General features: G+C 39.2%; 1 protein-coding gene and 1 long non-coding RNA gene across 3 annotated transcripts in view; both read left to right on the top strand.

Annotated features, from left to right (window-relative positions):
• Nucleotides 1–3965: 3965 nt before the first annotated feature.
• LOC122655838 lies at nucleotides 3966–4478 on the top strand. The gene is made up of 2 exons (XR_006332008.1): nucleotides 3966–4124; nucleotides 4252–4478. It is a non-coding gene; the product is annotated as an uncharacterized LOC122655838 (long non-coding RNA).
• Nucleotides 4479–13966: 9488 nt separating this feature from the next.
• Nucleotides 13967–21122, top strand: part of LOC122655835 (phosphatidylinositol 4-phosphate 5-kinase 9-like) — a 91235-nt gene continuing 84079 nt past the window's right edge. Inside the window, exons 1-2 of one of the 2 annotated variants that reach the window (XM_043850196.1) lie at nucleotides 13967–14022; nucleotides 18624–20037. In XM_043850196.1, the coding sequence (XP_043706131.1) occupies nucleotides 18764–20037 (1274 nt within the window). In that variant the 5' untranslated portion in view covers nucleotides 13967–14022; nucleotides 18624–18763. Of the gene's footprint in view, nucleotides 14023–15658; nucleotides 15835–18623; nucleotides 20038–21122 lie in introns of those variants that run through there. The other variant, XM_043850197.1, reaches the window with a different exon arrangement.

Below are 21122 nucleotides of genomic sequence, written 5' to 3'. Positions count from 1 at the left end.
CCTCTGATAAGTAGCAGAAGGCCGTGGATCCATAATGATCAGCTGAAAAGGGTAAACATCAAACTATAAGCACGGGTAACAGTTTGATATAATGAGCACAGAAGCTTAAAAGACAGCAGGAATAATGGAATAGGGCTTGTCATACTTAGCAGAATTAGATGAGACATTGTAGTATATCCACCCATCTATGAAAGTTAGACTCGATGAGGGTGGTGTGGAATTGGAGATATCGAAGCCTTCGTTCAATGATGTTGAAGTCCCTTGTCACTAAGGATTTACCATCATTCCAAAGGACCGTCTGGAGATCTTTCTTCTCTGGTCAGGGACCACCACCACCACCACAGCAGTGATGACGCCTTGATCATAACTTAGTTTCAGTTTCACCCTAACTCGACTTCAGTTAATGCTAGTAGTGGTCTGTACTTCCTTTTGTTTAACTTGTAAGGACTAGGTCCTGTGTAGTGTGTTAAACTGATGTACACAATCAGCCTAAGGGCTGAAATTTTGTAAAGATACATCAAGTACATATATACATATTTACTTTTCTTTTCTTAATCTTACTTGAGTTTCACAATCAATTCCATTTTTTTACTTGGTAGCTTTTAGTTGAGATTTTTTATTTTTTTTATTTTTATTTTTAATTATCCCTAACTGAACTCACCTTCAAGTTAATGAGTCCAAGAGCTGCCATATTATGAATTTGACTGCGAAAAGAGTTAGAGCAATGTGCTCTGATACCACTTAAATGTCACACCCCGGCCCAGTTAATAAGGGCCAAGTGTGACTGGATGTCTCAGACACCCAATCAATCCCACCAGGATCGCAAATGCAGTGTTCTTTTCGCAATCTCATTCACAAACATCAGAATTAGATGCAGCGGAAGCAATAATAGAGTAGTAAAACAGTAAATAAGGAAAGAATAATGATAGTATTATATTCAAAAGGAGTTGTATGTACATCGTTTACATTGATACCCAAAAAGAGATAAGATAAGCTAAAAAACCAACAGGTTAGTAACTATAGCTATACAAAAGTGTTATAAACCAAAAAAGGAGAGTAGCCTGGTTAGCCCGGACGTTCAGGAGAACGCGCAGTCATCGTAGGAGCACGTAGCATCGTATTCAATAAGGACAGGAGTATCAACTCCAGCAACAGAAAAAGCATCCTGAGAAGGAGCAATCCTCACAGAACCAGCAACGGTAATAGTAGTAGTATCATCTGGAAAAAAAAAGGACGTCCACTAGGGTGAGCTCTCAACTGAGCCCAGTAAGGGGTGGGGGAAACATACATACACAGTAAATCATGATGCATGTCCTAACTAGTATGCTCCTAGCACAGTTACTAAGTCTCATGAGGTATAAGTACTACTACTAGTGGTAGATGCTAACCTCGGTCCCGAAACTAACCCTTCGGTCACCCGAGCGAAACCATTCTACCACGGTGAGGACCCGCCAGTTTCGGAACTAACACATCGGACATCGACAGACCCCCAAATGACCAACCCTGCCTGTTTATTCCAACAGCGAAATTAGGGACCCGCTAACATGGGACAGAAGATGGCATCCCGGAACTAACACATCGGTCTCTGCCACGGGTTGTCCAACACCTTTCCCCCTGTTGGTAAAGGGCGTAGTACTGGGTAATGAATATCAACCTAGCCCAGTGCAGTCTAAACATGATGAGGCAAGCATGATCTGAGTTATAAATTACCGAATTCCATCATCATAAATTCACTTCTTATAAATAATCAATGCAAATGCAATGTAGTATGTCTTTGTGCAACCTATTTTACATGCAGTCTAATGCATTAAATAAAAGCTAGAAAACTACATGCTCTAGGTATAGAGGTAATGATGCATAAGCATGGCATTCAGCATAAAGTTGAAATTAACGTGATAAACACGCAGGAAATTAAGGTCGAATCCCCTTACCTGATGAGTAGTCTATCTCTAGTCGTTAACCCAACAAGTATCCAAAAGAAGTCAAATACAAGCAGATAGACCTAGTATATATATATATAATCGGCATGTATCGATTCCATTTGCGCTTGGTCTTTTCCCAACAAAACAGAGGCAAGAGGGGGCATCAAAAATGTCACCGGATTCGAGAGATACCAGGGCCGTTCGACGCCTTGTCCGCAACTCCATCCAGAGTTTGTCCGAATTTGGGGCTTTTGCTCCTAGAGGTCGATTGTCACATGCAAGACCTAATTTTGGGTTTTTAAGTCCTAATAGAAGTGGGTAGGTCTGTATGGGGTTTCCAATTTGATGATTTGTTTCCTAATTCTGGAAATTCACCAATTAATCCCCAATTTCATTAGGTTAGGCTGATTAATTGATAAATAGAACAACAATAGAGCTGAACAGAGGTACTGCCATGAATATTTAGGTCTAACTGAACATAAACAGCAGCAAAACAACATTATAAATGGTAAAACTCATAAAAGTTAAGCTCAATTTAGAGTTTAATGGCTGCCTTTTACTTGGACAGCACATAGGTTGAGCAAGAATGGAATTAGGGTAGGTTTAGAGCAGATTTAGAAGGAATTTAGAGTAGAAGGCAATTACAGCAAGGAATTCACTGAGACTTACCCCAAATTGACACTTGCAGCCTTCTAATGGTAGATTTCAGCTCAATTTCAGGTGGAGAGATGAATTTCGGGTATAAGCTCTCTCCTTCCTTCCTTCTCTTCCCTTCTTTCTCTTCTTTCTCGGTTGTTCCTTGCTTCTCCAGGAGAAAATTCGATTCTACCTCTCTAACTCAGATTTGTGAATAGTGATAGATTTTAATGGGTTTTGATATATATAGATTTCACTTAACCACTAAGGGGCAGTTTGGTCAATTGGTCTATAAATTAGATTTAAACCTGTATTTTAGTATTTAAAGCCTTAATCTAAGCACCGGGTGATGTCATGCGACATCAAGGATGATCCGGACACGGGTAAATGTCCGGGATAGTGTTCTCCACTGGGAAAGTGGGTCCCATAGGGGCAAATTTACATAGACACCCCCTCTAATCCTAATCGGTCGTACAAAACACTGATATAAATATAAATAAATAACACTTACAATAATTTTAATTGAGGGAGAGCCTTTGCATGGCCTCCAGAGAGCAGATCCGGCACAGGTAACTCCGGTGCGGGGTTTCACGGGGGTCCTCTGACTCCAATAGAGCAAGCTGAGAAGAATCCCTGGAGTCCTCCATAGGAGTGTCGAGAGATTCGTCTATATCCTCGACCGATATAGTCCATAGCATCGATGCTACCATAAACTGAGAGCTGGAACCTGAAATCACACAAGTTCCAAAAGTTCAAATTTATTCTGAAATTTAACCGGGTTTCACACTTTTGGTTTTCATTCTATTGACTGTTGTGGTTAGAGCCAATGATTTAATTTTTTAAGCCTCATATAATTATGTATCCTTTTCTTTTTTTAGTACAAATATTCTCTGCAGTCCTTTTCCCCTTCTTTTGAATGATCCATCATCATTTTTATGAATGTTAGTATATCTTCTTCTTCTTTTTTTTTGGGGGGGGGGGTGCCTGAGCCTGTTGCTCGATTGTTCGACATTCTGCACCTCAACTGGAGAAGATTCATAATTGATTAAAAAAAGTTTGAAATTTTGGAACTGTACAAGTAAAACTGTCTGGGTGAATTTGAACACCATATGATTCATCATCCTGGTGATGGATTCGTCCCAATTTGTCACATTTATTGTGTAAAGATCTTATGACATTCGTTAGGGGATATTGCCGCCATCTGATCATAACCTAGTGGTATTAACTGTATAAGGTTGCAACTTGAAAATATATCTCCGGTTGCCTTCTGTACTCGTTTGCTATTTATTTTTAGATACATGATAACTGGTTAGCAATTGATGACCCCTTAACTAGCAATTGAATCTTGTGTCACACTAGTCATTATTTGTTATGCTTTTATGAAAATGCCTAGTAACAAATTTTCTCCCTACCAGAACCATACCCAACACCCTTCCTCCCCCATGCGGGTGGGAAAAGAAAAATAGACATTCTTAGTTGTTGACCTAAATAGTGTTTCAAATTGTCTCGTGTCAGGAATGCAAGGGCACCCTTGGTTTCAACCTTGCAGCAATGGATCATCTGAAGGTTAGTGAAACTCTGTGTACCACGGTGCTAGTGCCCATGTTCATGCACGTTTCTGCTTGTGTGCCTGTGGCAGTTATGTTTTTTAATCAAAGAGACTGAGATCTGCCAGTTTCTTTTTGTATTGCAGCAATTGATGTCTTTGAAATTCGATGTCCTTTTCCGAGATGCAAAGACAAAGCTACTTGAAATCCGTTCACGACATGCAAAACGTCTGGAAGCAAAGACTGACACAAAAGAAGAGAAGAGGAAAAAGAAGAAGCAGAAGAGTAGAGCTGGGGCCTAATCAGACCAAAGAAATGGCAGGACATCAAGTTTCCAGTGTGTGCTAAGACAATCGGATCGACCGCGTAATCTTGGAAAGCATGAAGTTCCTCAGTATTTAAGGGGTCCAAACAGAGACCAGATAGATAACGTAATCATGGAATCCTGCATTTCCCTGTTCTGAATAGGGAATGTTGATTGGAGTAATGGAATTCCAGATGTTTTCCAAAAAGAAAGGTGAGATCTTACTCATGGCAGATGGGAGTTCACAAGTCACACATCTAATGAATATCCTGTTATCCATCAGCGGCAAATTTTGTTTCTTCCTGTAGGTAATGAAGTGAGCTAATATTCGTTGCCAGATTAAAGGACACTCTCATGTTTTTGTTCTTGCTAGTAATTGCTGAAGCACAAGGGCTTATAACTAATTATTCTGATGCTTGCATTTGGCTGTTCAACTGTAAATTATACGATGTTAGCAAGGTTGAATGTTTTTCTCTTCAATCCACATATTTATGTCACCATTTGGAACTGAGGAGCATCTTAGTTAACTGAATTTACTGTGGAAGATGATTTTCAGGTAGGCCAGTTGGATCTTGAGCATCCATACAGTGAAAAATTGACTCAGTTTTATGTTCTGAATTCCAGGCCTCTCTTGGTAGATCAAACTTCCAAAAACAATTGATACCTAATTAAATAGCCTAAGAGGTGATGTTTTAGCTCCCATGGAATGCGGCCATGTGGGTATTATCATGGTTTGTATCTGAAATGGTTGTAATTGAAGCTGGGCCAGATTAATTGGGTCCACGGCTGGATTGGAAAAATATTTTCTAATTCTGAGGAAGATTAATCCTACAAGCCAACCAACATTGTTTCTTTGTAGTAGCTTCTGTTGTCTGCCCCTTTACTGCAGGCTTAGATCATCAAGAATATGACTGGGCAAGGTTGGGCTAGGCTGTCTGTAGCATAGATGACTTTACCAGTGGGCTGTATTGCCTTCTATCATGAGGTGCGAACAGGGCCCAGGAACATGAATAACAGCAAGTTGCTAGGCTCATGGAGAACCCTGCACTGGGCCTAAATGACAAATTGGTCTGGAACTCTGGATGTCAGCCATTCATGGGTTACAAGTTCACTAGACATAACATTGCAGGCATTGCACCAAAAAAATTAGAAACTTTTGATGTTTTCATGGAATTGCATGGATTAGGTCCATGAGTAGCAAATTATGGTTTTTATGGGAGCCAATTCCATATGATCGTGAACTATGCAAGCCACTCCTACCTCTCTTGTCTTGTAAGCCAATAAGGATGGTATGGTTTGGAGGGTCGAGGAGCCAGGCCTGCGTTGGGATAATGCTTCTCCACAACTGATAGAGCTGACAGGTAGTGCTTCTCCATTCTCACTTATATAATGTAAAACACTTATTAGGGATTTGAACATGAAGCTTCCTCATCTTAATCTTTTCATATTTATTTATTTTATGAGGAAGAAGCTTCCTCATCATGATCTGTTCATATTTATTTTATGGGGTAGTTTTCTCACGCTCTTGGGTGTAGGAAGAATCTCTCACACTACACCAATGGAAGAGGATAGAATGGTATCTCTTATTACAATGGTGAAGGAGGAAAGAGAAGATGAATAAAAAAATTCTTGTAGAAGTCTGTATGTTAAGCGGAATGCGTGGGAATCTTTTTCCCTTATTTTCATTAGGATAAGGCAATGAGCTATGCTTAACACAAAGAAAAAATAAATTATTTTGCGTAGAAAAAGATTTTGCTCTCCATCGCCAAAGCTCGTGTATTGGGTTCAACACCTTTCTTTTACTATGATATGAATTAATTTTTTTAAAGGGAATATATATTGGTAGTAACATTGAGAAACTTTATCAAGATCAATATGAATTTTTTTGGTAGTTACATTGAGAAACTTTATAAGATCAACGTGAATTACACATGGATGAAGTTGAACATAACTCTTGGATCCATGGATTGGAATTTGATTAGACTGTTACACACATTGTCAAACCTGGATTTCCTTCTCACATTCTCTCTCCTCCATTCTGCTACTCCTCTCGGACAAACCGTGATCCATCCCCCTCCCCCCAATTCATTGCGCTTGGGAAGCACAGGCTACAATGGAACTTATTTATCCTCTTCCCATTAATTAATGATGGAATGCAACCATTCGTGCGAGTACGAGCTTTATTAAATTTAGGAAAAAATTCTTCACAACACCATAATGAAGTTTCCTTTTCACATGAGTTCTTTCTATGGACCAAGTTTTCCTCCACCCATGGTAAATGAGATTCCATTCATTGCAGTCCCATTCACAGCAAGTGTGGGATGGGCTGGAGAGGGCGTCGGAAAGATATTTTGGAAACATACTAAATTCCTATATGGGTTTATGAACCCCACTATGATGGTGGGTGAACTGTCCTCTATGGGTGGAGCAAAACTCTCTTGTTTTTTCTACTCTGAATACATGAACTTATGTGGATGATTCATTTTTTACGACATCCATTGATGTGGTGTGTAGAATTCGTCGCACACTGATGTTGTGGGAATTCTTTCCCATTAATTTTATATTTCTTTCTTTAATGGTTAGAAAATAGTTATCTCCACCCAAAAAAGAAAAAAGAAAAAAAAATGTAGTTAGAAGTAGGGCTGCAACAGGGTCGGGTTGGATCAGGTTTTTTAAAACCCTAGCCCAACCTTGAGTCCCCTTAGCTCGGTCCAGACCCGTCCTGACCCTGACTCAGGGCCTAAAAACCCTCACCCTCACCCTGACGGGCCAAGCCCAGCCCAAGCCCGCCCTGATTGGCCCTGATTGGGCCGGGCTTGGCCTATTGACACTGAACCCTGACCCTGGCCCTGACCCTGACCCTGACCCTGACATATAAATTGTTCTGTTTGCTGAGCTAGAAATGTCTTCTTCTCATGGGTTCTCCGTCTCCTCTGTATAGGAACTGATTTTTGGAGCTTTTTAAAGAAACAAAACCCAACACAAAGGAGTCAAGGAAAAACATGGCTTCCATGAACAACTGGTTGGGTTTCTCACTTTGACCACAAGAGCTTCCTTCACAGTCTCAAAACCATGCTCAGCCTACGATCTAAAGAATGGAGAAATAAAAAAAAAATAAGAATTAATCAATAATTACAGAAAAAATAAGTCTAGAACACCATTAAAACCATTTTCAACTATATAAAATTGTACAGAAACAGCAACGTCACACAAAAAGAAAAACAAAAAGCACTGATAAAAGGAGAGAAGAATTGGAGAAGAGGAAAACCCATGTTCAAAGAGGGGAAAATAAGAAACGTTTTAAGGATTCTAAAGACTATTCAGTCATCAAATTGTAGAAGCAAGGGAAGATAATTCACAAGAGAAAAAGCCACTCACTGAAAAATGTAGGGAAACAAATTTAGGACTCTTAATCTCATATTAAAAAGATAATCAAAAAACAAATAATCTAAAAACTTACTTGAGTAACCAGTCATGGCCAAGATAACTACAACAAACTAGAGTAACCGAGTAAGGGCTTGTGGGGGAATTGAGATCTCTAGACAGCAGACAATAAATACAGGGGAGGGATGAATAGACGGTGGAGCTGTGTTGTGGTGGTTTCTGGTTCTGTGAATTTATCTTTATTTTTGTTGTTGTGAACTTACAAGTTACAACAAAGATGCAGAAGAAGAGGTGGAACAAATCTGTCGCCGGAACAATCGAATAGAGATGGAGAAGAAGAGGAGGAACAGAGTCGTCGTCGTCGCTGCAACCGAACGGAGATGGAGAAGAAGTGGAGGAATCGGGTCGTCGCCGCTGCAACCGAACAGAGATGGAGAAGAGGAGGAAAAGAGTTGTCGCCGTCGCCGTCACTGTTGAAGAGTTGAGGCTTTGAGTCTTGTAGGAAGATTCGCCGGCGGTCGTAGATCGGAGATGGAGAAGAATCACAAGATGATTGGGGTTTGGGGGGCAGGCTGCGGCTGCTAGGGTTCGAATAGAATGGGAAACGAAGAGATTAAGGGAATGAGATTCACTCGTTTTAAGACTTCACTTGCTTAAGTGCAAAAAAAAAATCAGGGTCAAAAGCAGGGCCAAAATCAGGGTCGGGCCAACCTTAGGTCTCAACCCTGACCCGACCCGACCCTGACTCAGGGTCAGGAATTTTTTACCCCAACCTGCCCTCAGAGTCAGAAATCATAGCCCAGGTTCTGTTCGGCTTCAGGGCAGGTTCGGGCTGACAAGGCCAAACTACACCCCTAGTTAGAACTTTAGAATAACCTTTTGAAAAGGGATATTTTCCCTTGATTATTGAAAGGTTATCCTTGGATTAATCCAAATGACTCTTTCCCACGTGCAAAGTATGTTACGTACTAAAGATGAACTTCTTTTCTTCTGGACAAACAAAGAGAAAGAAGGGACTGGAAACTTCGCTTCTTTGATGTTTTGGTTATGGACACTCGGACATGGTATGTTGCAAAAAACTACTTTGCCAGTTTGCATTGGTTGTCCCCAAATGTCACTTTCTTTCCCATGAGAGCTTCCAACCAAGAACAACAGATCCAGTTGCAGAAGAACCATCTCTCTCTCTCCCTAAGATTCCACTTGTCCTTTTTCTCACTTGATATTTTTATAGATTTATGGCCAGGGAGGAATGGTGGTCCATTAATTATTTTATCAAAAAAGAAAGAAAGAAAGACAGACAAACACTGTTAGGTAGTTGGGGGAGATTCAAATCGTTCGGTTGGTTCAATAGCCAAGATAAGGACCGATCGCCATCAAAAGCAGGTTGTGGTTGCGTCAAGAAATTGCTCCGGCAAAGGATTCTTTGATGTCTAAGTCAGATCTTTTTAGTAGCACTAAAATTACAAATATTCAAAATGGGATCGTTGAGATCTGTACTTGGGTATTTATAGTTTGAGCTCTTGGTATAAGACGGTAGTGGAGAGTTCCAAAATAACAGGTTTCCCTTCCTTAGTAAAAGACCTCGCTTGTAGATTCCCTTTAAGGTAATCCCATAGAATACGAGTTTCCATATTCGCTCACAACGAGAGATATGGTTTCCTTGTTGGATTGCTATACTAATTCAGTGCAAGATTCTCTGAATTTGTATGTGAATGATCCCTTATTCATAAGAGGTTTCCTTATAAGAATTCTTTATTTGCGCACAACCGACTAAATCAACCAACCATTATGGATTATGCATGACTTGGGTTCCGTGCAGATTTGACCTGATGGAATCTATCCAGTCGATCGCAAATTCTGTTGGCCACGTGTTGCCATATCACTGGGTGACCATATTTAGGTATATCACTAAAATATGTTTATTACTCAACAATAATGGATGGATATTCCACCTTTGACTTAAACTCCATTTCAAATCTTCTTCTTTTTGGGTAGTACTCCATTTCAATTTTTTTTATTTTTTATTTTTGGTAGAGCTCCATTTCAAATCATCTATCTAAATTAGGGTTTGATTGTAACCTGCATCACTCTAATAAATCCCAAATGGAACCTAAAATATCTTGCCTTCCTAAATAAGAAAGATAATAACTGCTATTGGGTTGTAAACTAATAGGATCACTACAAGGTCCATTAGGATTTGGTACAGCTAATTCTTCCCTGTCGTTGCACAGCGAATTGTTCTGTCTTTTTATTTTTTTTTAATATATAAAGGTAATAATATTCCGTTAATAAAATAATATTAATGCATATCATTGAAACATCAAAATGTAGAAAAGTATAACCGTGACTACAAATCTACCATCTATTGTAATTTTTCACTTATATGTGAATTCTCACTGAACATGAATACCCCGTTTGGACTAAGGATGTCAATGGATATTCGAAAATTCATATTCGATAAGCGTTCGTATCCGTTTAAGAGAATCTAAATTCGTTCGAAAACTAATGGATATGAATATGATAATCTCCCTATTCCACCGATTATTATCCGATTCATTTGGCAATCTGACAGTAATAAAATGCCTGAAATATATCTTTGTGTTCATCTATCCGATTAAGTTACCTTATTGGATTTTGTTTTATTGATTTTATAATTTTATAAGTTAAGATAATGTGATTCTTTTTCTAGATTTTCTATTGGTTTATATATATTATTTTGTGCATTGTGATACATGGAGTCACATATCTATTAAAATAAAAGGAAAATTTCACGTACCTCCCCTGAGGTATGACTTATGTACACTTTCACACGTGAGGTTTGGAAAATTTCACGCACCTCCCTTTCTTTCCAACCTAAGTAACAAAAACACCCAGTCCGTTAACTATAGACATTAAACGTTAAAATTGTATTTTAATTGACCAAAATGCTCTCATCTTCCCCAAATCGAAAAACTCTCAAGTAATGAAATTTAGACCTTGCCATCGAATCAAACCCCTCTCAAACCCTCATCAACGTCACTTCCAACGCTACAATTAAGGTGCACTTTCATTGAATTTCATGGATTTAAAACAATTAAATGAGGTTGTAGCAATTTTGGAAGTTTGATTTTATTTTATTCTTGCGTGGTATGAGTACTAACAAACTTTGAGGATTAAGTAAATCTTTTTAAAATAGAAAATAGTAGATATAACACAAATTTGAAACGTATTTATCCTGTAATTTCTGTTCTTATCTAGTGGATCTAAGACAAATTTTTTTGGTGACTATGCATGGACATACATGAGATGCATATCAATGCTTGAAAAGATATTTGATTGAATTAGACTAAAATTTGATAGTAGCTAATATAGACCATTGACTCTCTATCAAACGGTTAGAATACCTACATCATCTCTCCCATGTACAAAAGAATAGTGGGCATGTGCCATATGGACTATTTTCCCTATATGTTCAACTATGTTAGAGGCCATCTCTGAAGATTATGAGCGTGTTATCACTGAGAATGATAACAAGAATATAGTCTCTCTGGTGCACAGGGTGGAATAGAAGCATCACCTTTGTGTTTGAAGCCTATCTTGGAGGACATCATGTATTTTGTCTTATTGTTTTATATCTTGTGCTTTTAATTTTGTTTCAATGGAGAATAATAGCATTGCTGACTCCTTAATTATGAGGGCATTGTCACTTGTGTGTGGAACAGTTTGACCCAACTCCAATCCATGGATCCAGAAGATGTGCGATGTGCGATATGCCTGTCTCCACCCATGTGTAATCCACGCATAGTATAAATAAAATTCCCCCTCCTCCTCATTATGGGGGTTGGGTGTGTGTGCACCGAAAAAGAAAAAAAAAATCTGACTGAACATGAAGACCCCATTCCCCAGAAATCTAAAAGTGAGACTGATGGGGTTGGATTTCTCACTTTATGAAAAACCTCCTATCGAGATTGTCTGTCCGACCTCATCATTTTGAAAATCTCATAAAATTTGTAGGACTTTTGTCGAGGAAAAAGTGAGGGAAAGTTGCAATGATCATAAGAGAGCTGTTTTGAGGAGTAGGGAGCGAAGATGAGAGCGATGGTGCACGCTTGTAGTCTGTCATGATGTCGGTCATCGAATGATGCAGCCACCACCATCATCTAACGGTGCAGCCACCACCATAGTGTAGTGGCCATCATCGAACAGTGAAACGGCTTCCATCACTGTAGTTGCCACTATAACTACGTTCACCATCATTGAATGGTCCAGCCGCCTCCATGGCCGTCTCACCATTTTGGAGGATTTTTATCCACTCAAAGGCTGTGCACTGTCCAATGCACCACACATAAAATTCCAACTTAAAAAACATGGGTAGTCATGTCTTTTTCTTCTCTTAAGCGTAGGGTGATTGGTTGATTTCTTAAGTGCGATGCATCGGGCAGGGCACTGCATTTGAGAGTTTAAATTTCCCCATTTGGAGATCCTCTTGCACATGGTTCTAAGTATTGGTATCGAATTGCCTGTATCAGACGATCTGTATCAGTTTTTCACATTGTCAATCTTGATACCATGCCAATACCGTATCGATGACAATATGAACAAGAGGTAAAATGGTTAAAAAAACCTATTTTTAAAAAAGGATCAAGAGCAAATTTATCCAATATTACAATTGATCCTTGTCGATACCAATCCGATACTGTATCAATTTCCAAATTAACCGATACCCGTTCGGATACCGAGCACTAAAACAATGCTCTTGCACACATTCTTCCTCTTCTTGGAGAAGACATGCATCTTTTGTAAATTTGAAGTTAAGGTATAATTTGAATTTTTTATGAAAAAATGGCTCTATTTTTTAGTCTTATAAGATTTATTCTTATTTAGAAAAAGATCAACCAAATACGCCAAGAAATGAATATATATATATAAATTTATGAAAAAAAGGAGGTTATTTTTGTATTATAAGGTTTATTCTTATAAAAAAAATAAAATAGGATAAAGAATGCTATCTGGTCGTGTGCCTTGCGTGGCTCCCACGCCTAGACACACAAGGCGCCTTGAGCACCTTGAAATGACCGCCTTGCCTCCATGCAAAGGCAAAAATCTCAAGCGGTCAAGGCGCCTTGTGTGTCTAGGTGTGGGAGCCACACAAGGCGCACTATCGTGTAATGTTCTATTTCCCAAATCAAATATACCAATAAATAAAAAAGGGCCAGAGATTATTGTCTGGTTATGTACTGCCTACACCAACATAGGGGCCAATGAGAGAGCATACGAAGAGCATTAACATAGATGCTAATTTTTTATTTCATGGGGATAGCACGATACTTTCACCCATGTCTTGACACAATAGCCATGAAATCCCATTAAAAAAAAAAAAAAAAAACCTATTTACTCATTTTATTTATCTTAAAACTCTACAACATGCTCTACCTTAAGGAGAAAAAAAACACTCTACAACATATGAGGCCCAATATCTCAACTTTTCTCATGTCAATCTCCCCACCAATCAATATGTCTTAAGAAAAGAATCCGGATTCTCTATTTCTGCCTGTACGGTACTGCCATGTATTTTACACACAACAAGGTGGTAAAGACCGCCTTACCCCCTCTTGGGCAATGTGCTCAGGCAGGGGTAAGGCGGTCTTTTCACCACCTTGCTGTATCTAGGGTACACATGGCAGTACCGGATAGGCAGAAATAGAGGATCTCGATGATGGGTGAAAGGAAGGGAATCACATTGGCGATATTTTAATTGATTCCCATTTGTACTTTCACAAATGCCTCTGTATCGGTTTCGGGCAATACCAATTCTGATATGGGTCGGATCAACCATTATAAGACCATAGGTCATAGGTGTCTACTGTCTTATACATATCGCCGATACAACACTGATACCTAAAATAAATGTTTTAATTTTATCCTATAATTATTGTTGGGACTTGGGAGAAGAGTTTTATTAAAATTGTTATTTTTTATGTCTGGCTGACGGGCGGCACTCGTTAGGATTCGATTCACATTGCCTTCTTTGCCACCTGTGGTCGTCAAACCAACCGGAAATTTAACCATCACAACACCATCCACCCACCCACCACCACCACCACCACCGCCGCTACCAACACTAGAGAATCAGTTCTCCTAGCAGTGCTCTTGTTGTTCTTGTTGCTGTCGTTGTTCTTCTGCTACCTCTTTCTTCTTCTTCTTCTTCTTCATCGTGGTGTTCATCTTGCGTCCTCTCTACGCACTCAAGGTAACATTCTTTATTTGTCATCCAAAAGAAAGGAAAGAAGAAGAGAGGAAGAAACATTCTTACATCTTCTTTATGTGTATTTTCCATTACTGATTACTCGTGCGATGATATCATTATGGTTTGCGAGGACATGTATTTGTTGGCAGAATTGTCACTATTGGTTTTATTCTAGATTTTTTTTAGTTGTTTCAGTTCTTTTTGATTAATGGATGACTTAGTTTTGTATTTCATTGTTCGGAAGCTTGAGAATACTAGACTTCGCGCTTCAATGTAGTTTGTCTCAGTAGTTTTGGAAGGAATGAGGAAAGAGGAAGAGCGATAGGTTCTGTGGTCAGAAAGTCCAACAGATTCCATTTGTAATCGGATGGAGGATACCTGTTGTCTATCTATTTAAGCTACATATTAGTTCGGTATACTGTGAGGTGTATAGCCGTTAGTTGGACTACAAATTATGTGCTCATTGTATCCTTATTTTGAAGTAAATTTGTGAATTCTGCCTCTCTTGAAGTTATAGTTATTTCTAGAATTGGCAGATTGCAGAGTCTTCGAAGTGTCCTAGTACTTTAGTACCCCACCTTAAGAATAAAATTAAAGCGATAAAGGGGTCTGTGGCTCAATTGATTTGGAAGATTCATTGTCTGATTTACTATCCATTGGTTTCTGTAATTGATTTGGTTTCTCTAAACTGATTCAATTTTCCCAGTCCTTCACCCTTTCACTTTATGGAGTTAGAAAATCTCATACTACCCCTGTAAAACCTTTTTTATTGTTACCATCTTCTTCTATTTTTGTTTCATCCCGAGTTGTTGGAATTATATGTTCTACTCATCTGACAACCATTTGAATTATCCACGTATTGAAAATTGCTAATATCTTCTCAATTCTGTTGATTATTCCTCATGATGTGAAGCATGATGAATGTATAAGGAAAAAACAACCATAATCAACTGATAATAATCTGAGCAATTTGAGGAGATGGACCAGAAAATCAAGATCTTTCAGCAGATCTGGGATGCTATCTCCTTTGATGTCCGGGGCAAACTTGATCTTTCTGTTGGTTCTTGTTTGGATACCCTTAGAAATAGGCATGTTGTTCTCTCTTGGGACCTCCCTGTCCAGTGTACTTGGCAGATTGAAGCACCCAGTGAGCGTGGTTGCTGTATAGTGGTTTTTCTCTATTTTATTTTCCTTCTACCTCCCTCTTTGGGGAGCTTATTTGTACTCATTTGGGGTCATTGAATATATGTTTTTACCCATCCAAAAAAAAAAAAAAAAAATCTGACACCAGGATGATGTGTATCAGTGGTACTTTTTTCTTTTTCTTTTTTTTTTTTTTTTTTGGGTGGTGTGCTAGACCAAAGAGATTTCATTAATAATGTAAATCAATTGTCAACAACCTCTTTGTGTCAGCATATTCCAGAAAGGAAAAAAGAATACGCCTGATATTGAATTGAAAGAGATAATAAGGAGACAAATGTAGTAGAGAATGAAGACAGATCCAAAAGGCTTCACAATTCACACACACATTTCTCAATCAAGGGAGTATCAGCAACCACATTGGATCTTGAACTCAGAGCAATCCATATTTTCAAAGAATTTGGAATGACACACAATCCAAAGCAATAACTGATGCAGAGCATAACCTTGAGGTTCATCTATTTTTTTCATAAAAGATTCACCTATTCTCCCAAACTGAATAAAAAGCCATACATTAAGCAGCATTTTGTAACTTTTAGGGACTGGCCACAAAACCCCAAGTGAATCCATAAGGAACTGCCACAATGAAACAGAAAAACCACATTGCAGAAATAGGTGAGCCACCGTCACCTCTCCTCATCCTTTACCATGTTGATATACATTGTTGTTGCCCTTACTTAGCAGCTCGAGCTTTTGGGATAAGCGGTTGTAACATGGTATCAGAGCAGGGAGGTCGAGTGTTTGATCCCTGGGAAGTGCAACGGGGTTTCCTAACACATTCTCCCCTCGGTGTCACATGATGGTGTTTCCACATGAGTGTGTGTCACATGTAGGGCCATGTGTTTACAGGCCTGCAGTGCGAGGTGTGTGTTGATATACATTGTTGTTGCCTTTACTTAACAGCTTGAGCTTTTGACATAAGTGGTTGTAACACACCATGCACATATAACATTTAGCCAATCTAATTTCTCTCGTCATATTGCAGATCAGAGAGATGGATCTGCTAGTGGTGGGATTAATTTAAAGATCAAGGAAAAGATTCTGATCTAATGGTTGATACATACCAGATTTGGTAATCTAGATAAGGGGAAATAGAAGGAAGAAGAGACAGAGAAAAGAGGACAGAAAACAGGACCATGAGGGAAAAGAGAAAAAAGAGATGAGAGGGAAGAGCGAGGAGATTGTGGGAGAGAGAGAGAGAGAGGAGGGAGCCTGCAATGAGCGCAACCCTCCTGTTCAGTTGCCACCGTTGAGTTTGGAACCCTAAACAGACTACTGGTGATAAGCTGGAGGAAGGTGAGGATGACGTCAAGTTATCATGCTCCTCATGCCCTGGGCGACACATGTGCTACAATGGATGGGATAAAGGGTCGCGATCCTGAGAGGGTGAGCTAACTCCAACACCAGTTGGCGAAGTGGCATTAAGCATCCCTAGTGGTACAAAAGAGAGGTCGTGACCAATCCTCACATGAATCGCTAAGGGTCCAATAAGTCCAACGTTGATTCCTTCAAACGTGTCAATTAGACAAATACGTCCATAGTGACTAGGATGAATATCTCATATCCGAAAACTTGCAGTTCGTCCTGTTAATCCTCCAGGTGAGTGCCTTCGAATTGATCGGGTCATGTAGGAACAAGGTTCAAGTCTATAGTCGGTCTATTAGGATGCCTCAGCTGCATATATCACTGCACTTCCACTTGACACCTATCTTAAGGAACGAAAGAAATGGAATGCAATTGCATGTAATAGAAAAAAAGGAAACATAAGAGATTGTTTTTTCCTTTTTTTTTTTTTCCATATTCTATCCATTGTAATAGAGATAGAAAATTCTTATTATGATTAAAGGGGTGACGGAGGGATCGTACCATTCGAGCTTTTTTTATGCTTTTCCGGAGGTCTAGAGAAATCTTCAATCAATAGGTCGACAAGCCTCCCTTCCCGAAAGGAAGAACGTGAAATTCTTTTTCCTTTCCGCAGGGACCAGGAGATTGGATCTAGCCATAAGAAGAATGTTGGGTATAAATAGATTAGAAAAAGGATCTTAGAGTGTCAAGGGTTCGGCTAGGAGGGTCTCTTAACAACTTCTTTTTTCTTCTCATATATATATATATATATATAGCCTCAAATGGCCCAAAGGTAACATTTTCTCTCTTGACAATATCAACCCAAAAATATCCACTCTAAAGGGTGCCCTTTTCCCCAGATCTTCACCCTTTCTTTATCAATAACCAACCCATTAAACAATGTCATGAGTCATGACAAGATCTTACATCCCCCCAACAAAAAAATCCACAAATTTGGAATCTTTTAGGTAATCATGAAATCCTCCCAAGTCCCAATCATAGGATGTCTTTTCTTAGTGAGTGACCTTGGAGTTCGGCCCGACCATAACATTAATAGAAAAGGACTTACATAACATATAATCTAGCATATGAAGAGAGCATGATAGATATAAATTAGTGTCAGTTGGAAAAACAGGGCTAAAAATAATCTCTACATTTACGGAATTGCATACAATTGAGGAAAAAAGAAGGTAAAAAAGGGAGCCAAGTATTTTTTTTTTTAAATTTAAATTTTTACAAATGTCAGTAATTGTTGATGATGAGAAATGCTTTCCATAATACCGTGCTGCTTTTCTAGTTAACTGTTGGTACCTCCTTTGGGTCATTGATACATGTTGCAGCACATCTGGAGTCAGTGGCTATGATGATCTTGTGTATCTTATTGTCAATAGCAGCCTTCAATGCCATGTCTATGGCGTTGAGCTTGTTTAGGGCAAGTTGCTGATCAGAACTCACATACTTTGAGGTTTTGAGGACCCTGCCAAACCCTCCACAGTTTATTTAGGGTTTGTCTGTGTTTAGCATCCGGTCTTTTTACATAGGAGGCACATACTTGCCAGTAATGGTTTTCATAGAAATGGACTTTAATGCCCCGCCTCAAAGCCACACATTCAAAAGTTGTAGGTTTACCTGAGTGGCGCACAGCATGGAGTGTTGTTGTGGTTTACAAGGAGGATGCAGCTGCCCTTGGTTATGTTGTTTTTATTGTTTTTGTTATCATTATGTGAAACTTATGTTTCACTAGTAACTAACTGAGTAGAAATGGAACTGCAATTTTTAATGAATTGCTGACTTATTGTGGTGCATGTTTTAGTTGGAAACAGAATAGACATAATTTTTCTTCACAGATGACCTTCTCTATGGTTAGTTTGTTCTTACTGGTATCTTATATCAGCTGTTGTTGTTGGTGGGTATTTTCATACATTGGAATAATAAGTAGTGTTCAGTCTTGAGGATGATGATGTTTTTCATTTGCTTATATGCATGTGCTGGATATAATTTTCAGTGATTAAGTTGTTACAAGTTACTTTTTCCTTACTAATTCTTTTTTGTTTGGTCAGATGAAAGAATGAGACAGTTCTGGGAAATCATTTGAGTCTCTGTTTAAAAATATTTTTGCGGTATCCTCTTTCACCTACCAGCTTATGTGAACCGGTAGGTCTATCATCCATAGGGGACTGAATCCTCTTGGGCATTGTGCATGTCTGTTCCTGTGGCCTTTGCTGATAATGCAGAAAGGGAACTTTCTTGGGCAGAACAAACAAGATGTCTTGATGCTATTTCATTTAGTAGCAAAGAACACCAAGTTATAGTAGGTAATGGGCAAGCTGCTCATGCAACTTTTGAAACCTCTGGATTTAGAGTTGATGAGCTCTTTCTTCCTAATGGAGAATCCTATTCTGGGTCATTACTTGGTAGCATGCCAGAAGGTCCTGGGAAATATGTATGGTCAGATGGCTGTGTATATGAGGGTGAGTGGAGAAGGGGGATGAGGAATGGAAGTGGGAAAATCCAATGGCCTTCTGGAGCAGTTTACGAGGGTGCATTTTTTGGTGGCTATATGCATGGTACAGGGACATATATTGGACCTGATAAAGTAGTCTACGAGGGACGCTGGCGGTTGAATTTGAAACACGGTTTGGGGTGCCAAACTTATCCCAATGGAGATGTCTTTGAAGGATTCTGGATTCAGGGAGTTACTGAAGGGCTTGGTAAGTATACCTGGGCTAACGGAAATGTTTACTTGGGCAACATGAAAGGAGGGAAAATGTCTGGAAAAGGAACTCTTACATGGACAAATGGGGATGCATTCGAAGGAAGCTGGTTGGATGGAATGATGCATGGATTTGGAGTTTACACCTGGAAAGATGGTGGGTGCTATGTAGGAACTTGGACCAGGGGTTTAAAGGACAGCAAAGGAACATTTTATCCAAAAGGCAGCAAGTTTCCAGCTGTGCAAGAGCTTTATCTTAATGCTCTAAGAAAGCGAGGGCTGTTGCCGGATCTCAGAAAACAGAACAATGCTTCACACATCCGTCATGCTTCACTGGATATTGGGGATGTTAAAGTTGGTGAGAAACAGGTTTCATGTCGAGGTTCATCTGATAAGCTTCCCAAAGCCAACCTGCTAAATTTGGATCAATCTCAATCTAAGAATGTTTCTTTGCAAAGACGCTGGAGCCTTGAGGTATCCATTGAAAAAGTAATTGGACATGATTTATCTTTGAGTTCAGGAGAATCTGGTTTAGAAGGTGATGAAAAGGAGACTGACACAAATCCTCCAATACTGGAACGAGAATATATGCAAGGTGTTCTGATTAGTGAAGTTGTACTTAACAATAGTTTTTCGTCAGCATCCAGAGGAGCAAGAAGAAGACAAAAAAAACTTGCCAAGGAGGTGAAAAAACCTGGTAAAACGATTATCAAGGGTCATAGAAGTTATGACTTAATGCTCAGCTTGCAGCTTGGAATCAGGTATATTCTTTTATTGACCTTTCGTAGTTCTTATTTCTATCTGTTTGGAACTTTGGATGAGCAACATGCAACTTGTATCCATTACGAAGTCTCAAGCAATACAAGCAAGGTTTAATATTTCGCGATATCTCGGTATCTTGGGCCTACCGAGATATCCGAGATACCCGAAATATCGCGAAATATGACCGAAATATTGCATTTTTTCTGCAATATTTCAGGGGTCCATCTCGGGGGGTATTTGGCCATATCTAGGCCTGAAACTTCATGGACAGCCTTACTTAAGCTTAATAAACACATTTAAACCATAAAATTGTAAAAATGTGAATTCAAATTGGTGTTTTGGGCTTGCACCCTTGATTGACATACGGTCGCCAACCCTAATGTATAAATAGTTAAATATACATAGATTAGGCAGTTAATATTTAATAATAGTATTTAACTTCATCACATATCAAGTTAAAGCCAGTACACATTGATGAGTACCATGATTCTCATAAACTCCATAATATTCAATAACTCGCTTAAAGCCTTAAAGGCAATACACTAAGTGTCAAAGTTAGTAAGTCACAAGACTCGCAACTCGCAAGTCACAACTCACAAGTTCATAGATCAATGAAATCACAACTTAAGTTACAAATTACAAGTGCTAAACTGCTAATAGTAGGTTCTTGTGCCTCCCTGGATCAATCCCACTCATGCCTCGCTGGAGTCGACGTCCATTGCTCTCTTTTGAAGGACATATGTGGACCACGGTATAGAATCGGAGAAGAAACGAGTGTAGTCATCCACAAGTGTCACGTAAATGGAATCATCAACATACTGTAGGTAACCTATCCTAGGATATAAACTAGGGTTACCAATCGATCCAGTCCTTGAAGAAGATGATCCATTGTGATATGATGTTGGCGCCGGCGCAAGAGGCGATGGCATTGGTTGCATGTATGGCTGGTGAGGTTGGTAGCTAGGTCCGCTAGGGTATGCAAAGATGTTATCTATAAAAGATGATCCAGTATGTCCCTGGGATTGGGACTGGTAGTCATAGTCCCCTACCCCACTAAACTGCCCATATGATGATGATCCATATC

This window comes from Telopea speciosissima, chromosome 3 (assembly GCF_018873765.1).
Source record: "Telopea speciosissima isolate NSW1024214 ecotype Mountain lineage chromosome 3, Tspe_v1, whole genome shotgun sequence".
NCBI classification, from domain to species: Eukaryota; Viridiplantae; Streptophyta; class Magnoliopsida; order Proteales; family Proteaceae; genus Telopea; species Telopea speciosissima.
Note: the sequence above shows the minus strand (reverse complement) of the source record. Positions and strands in the feature narration are given on the sequence as shown.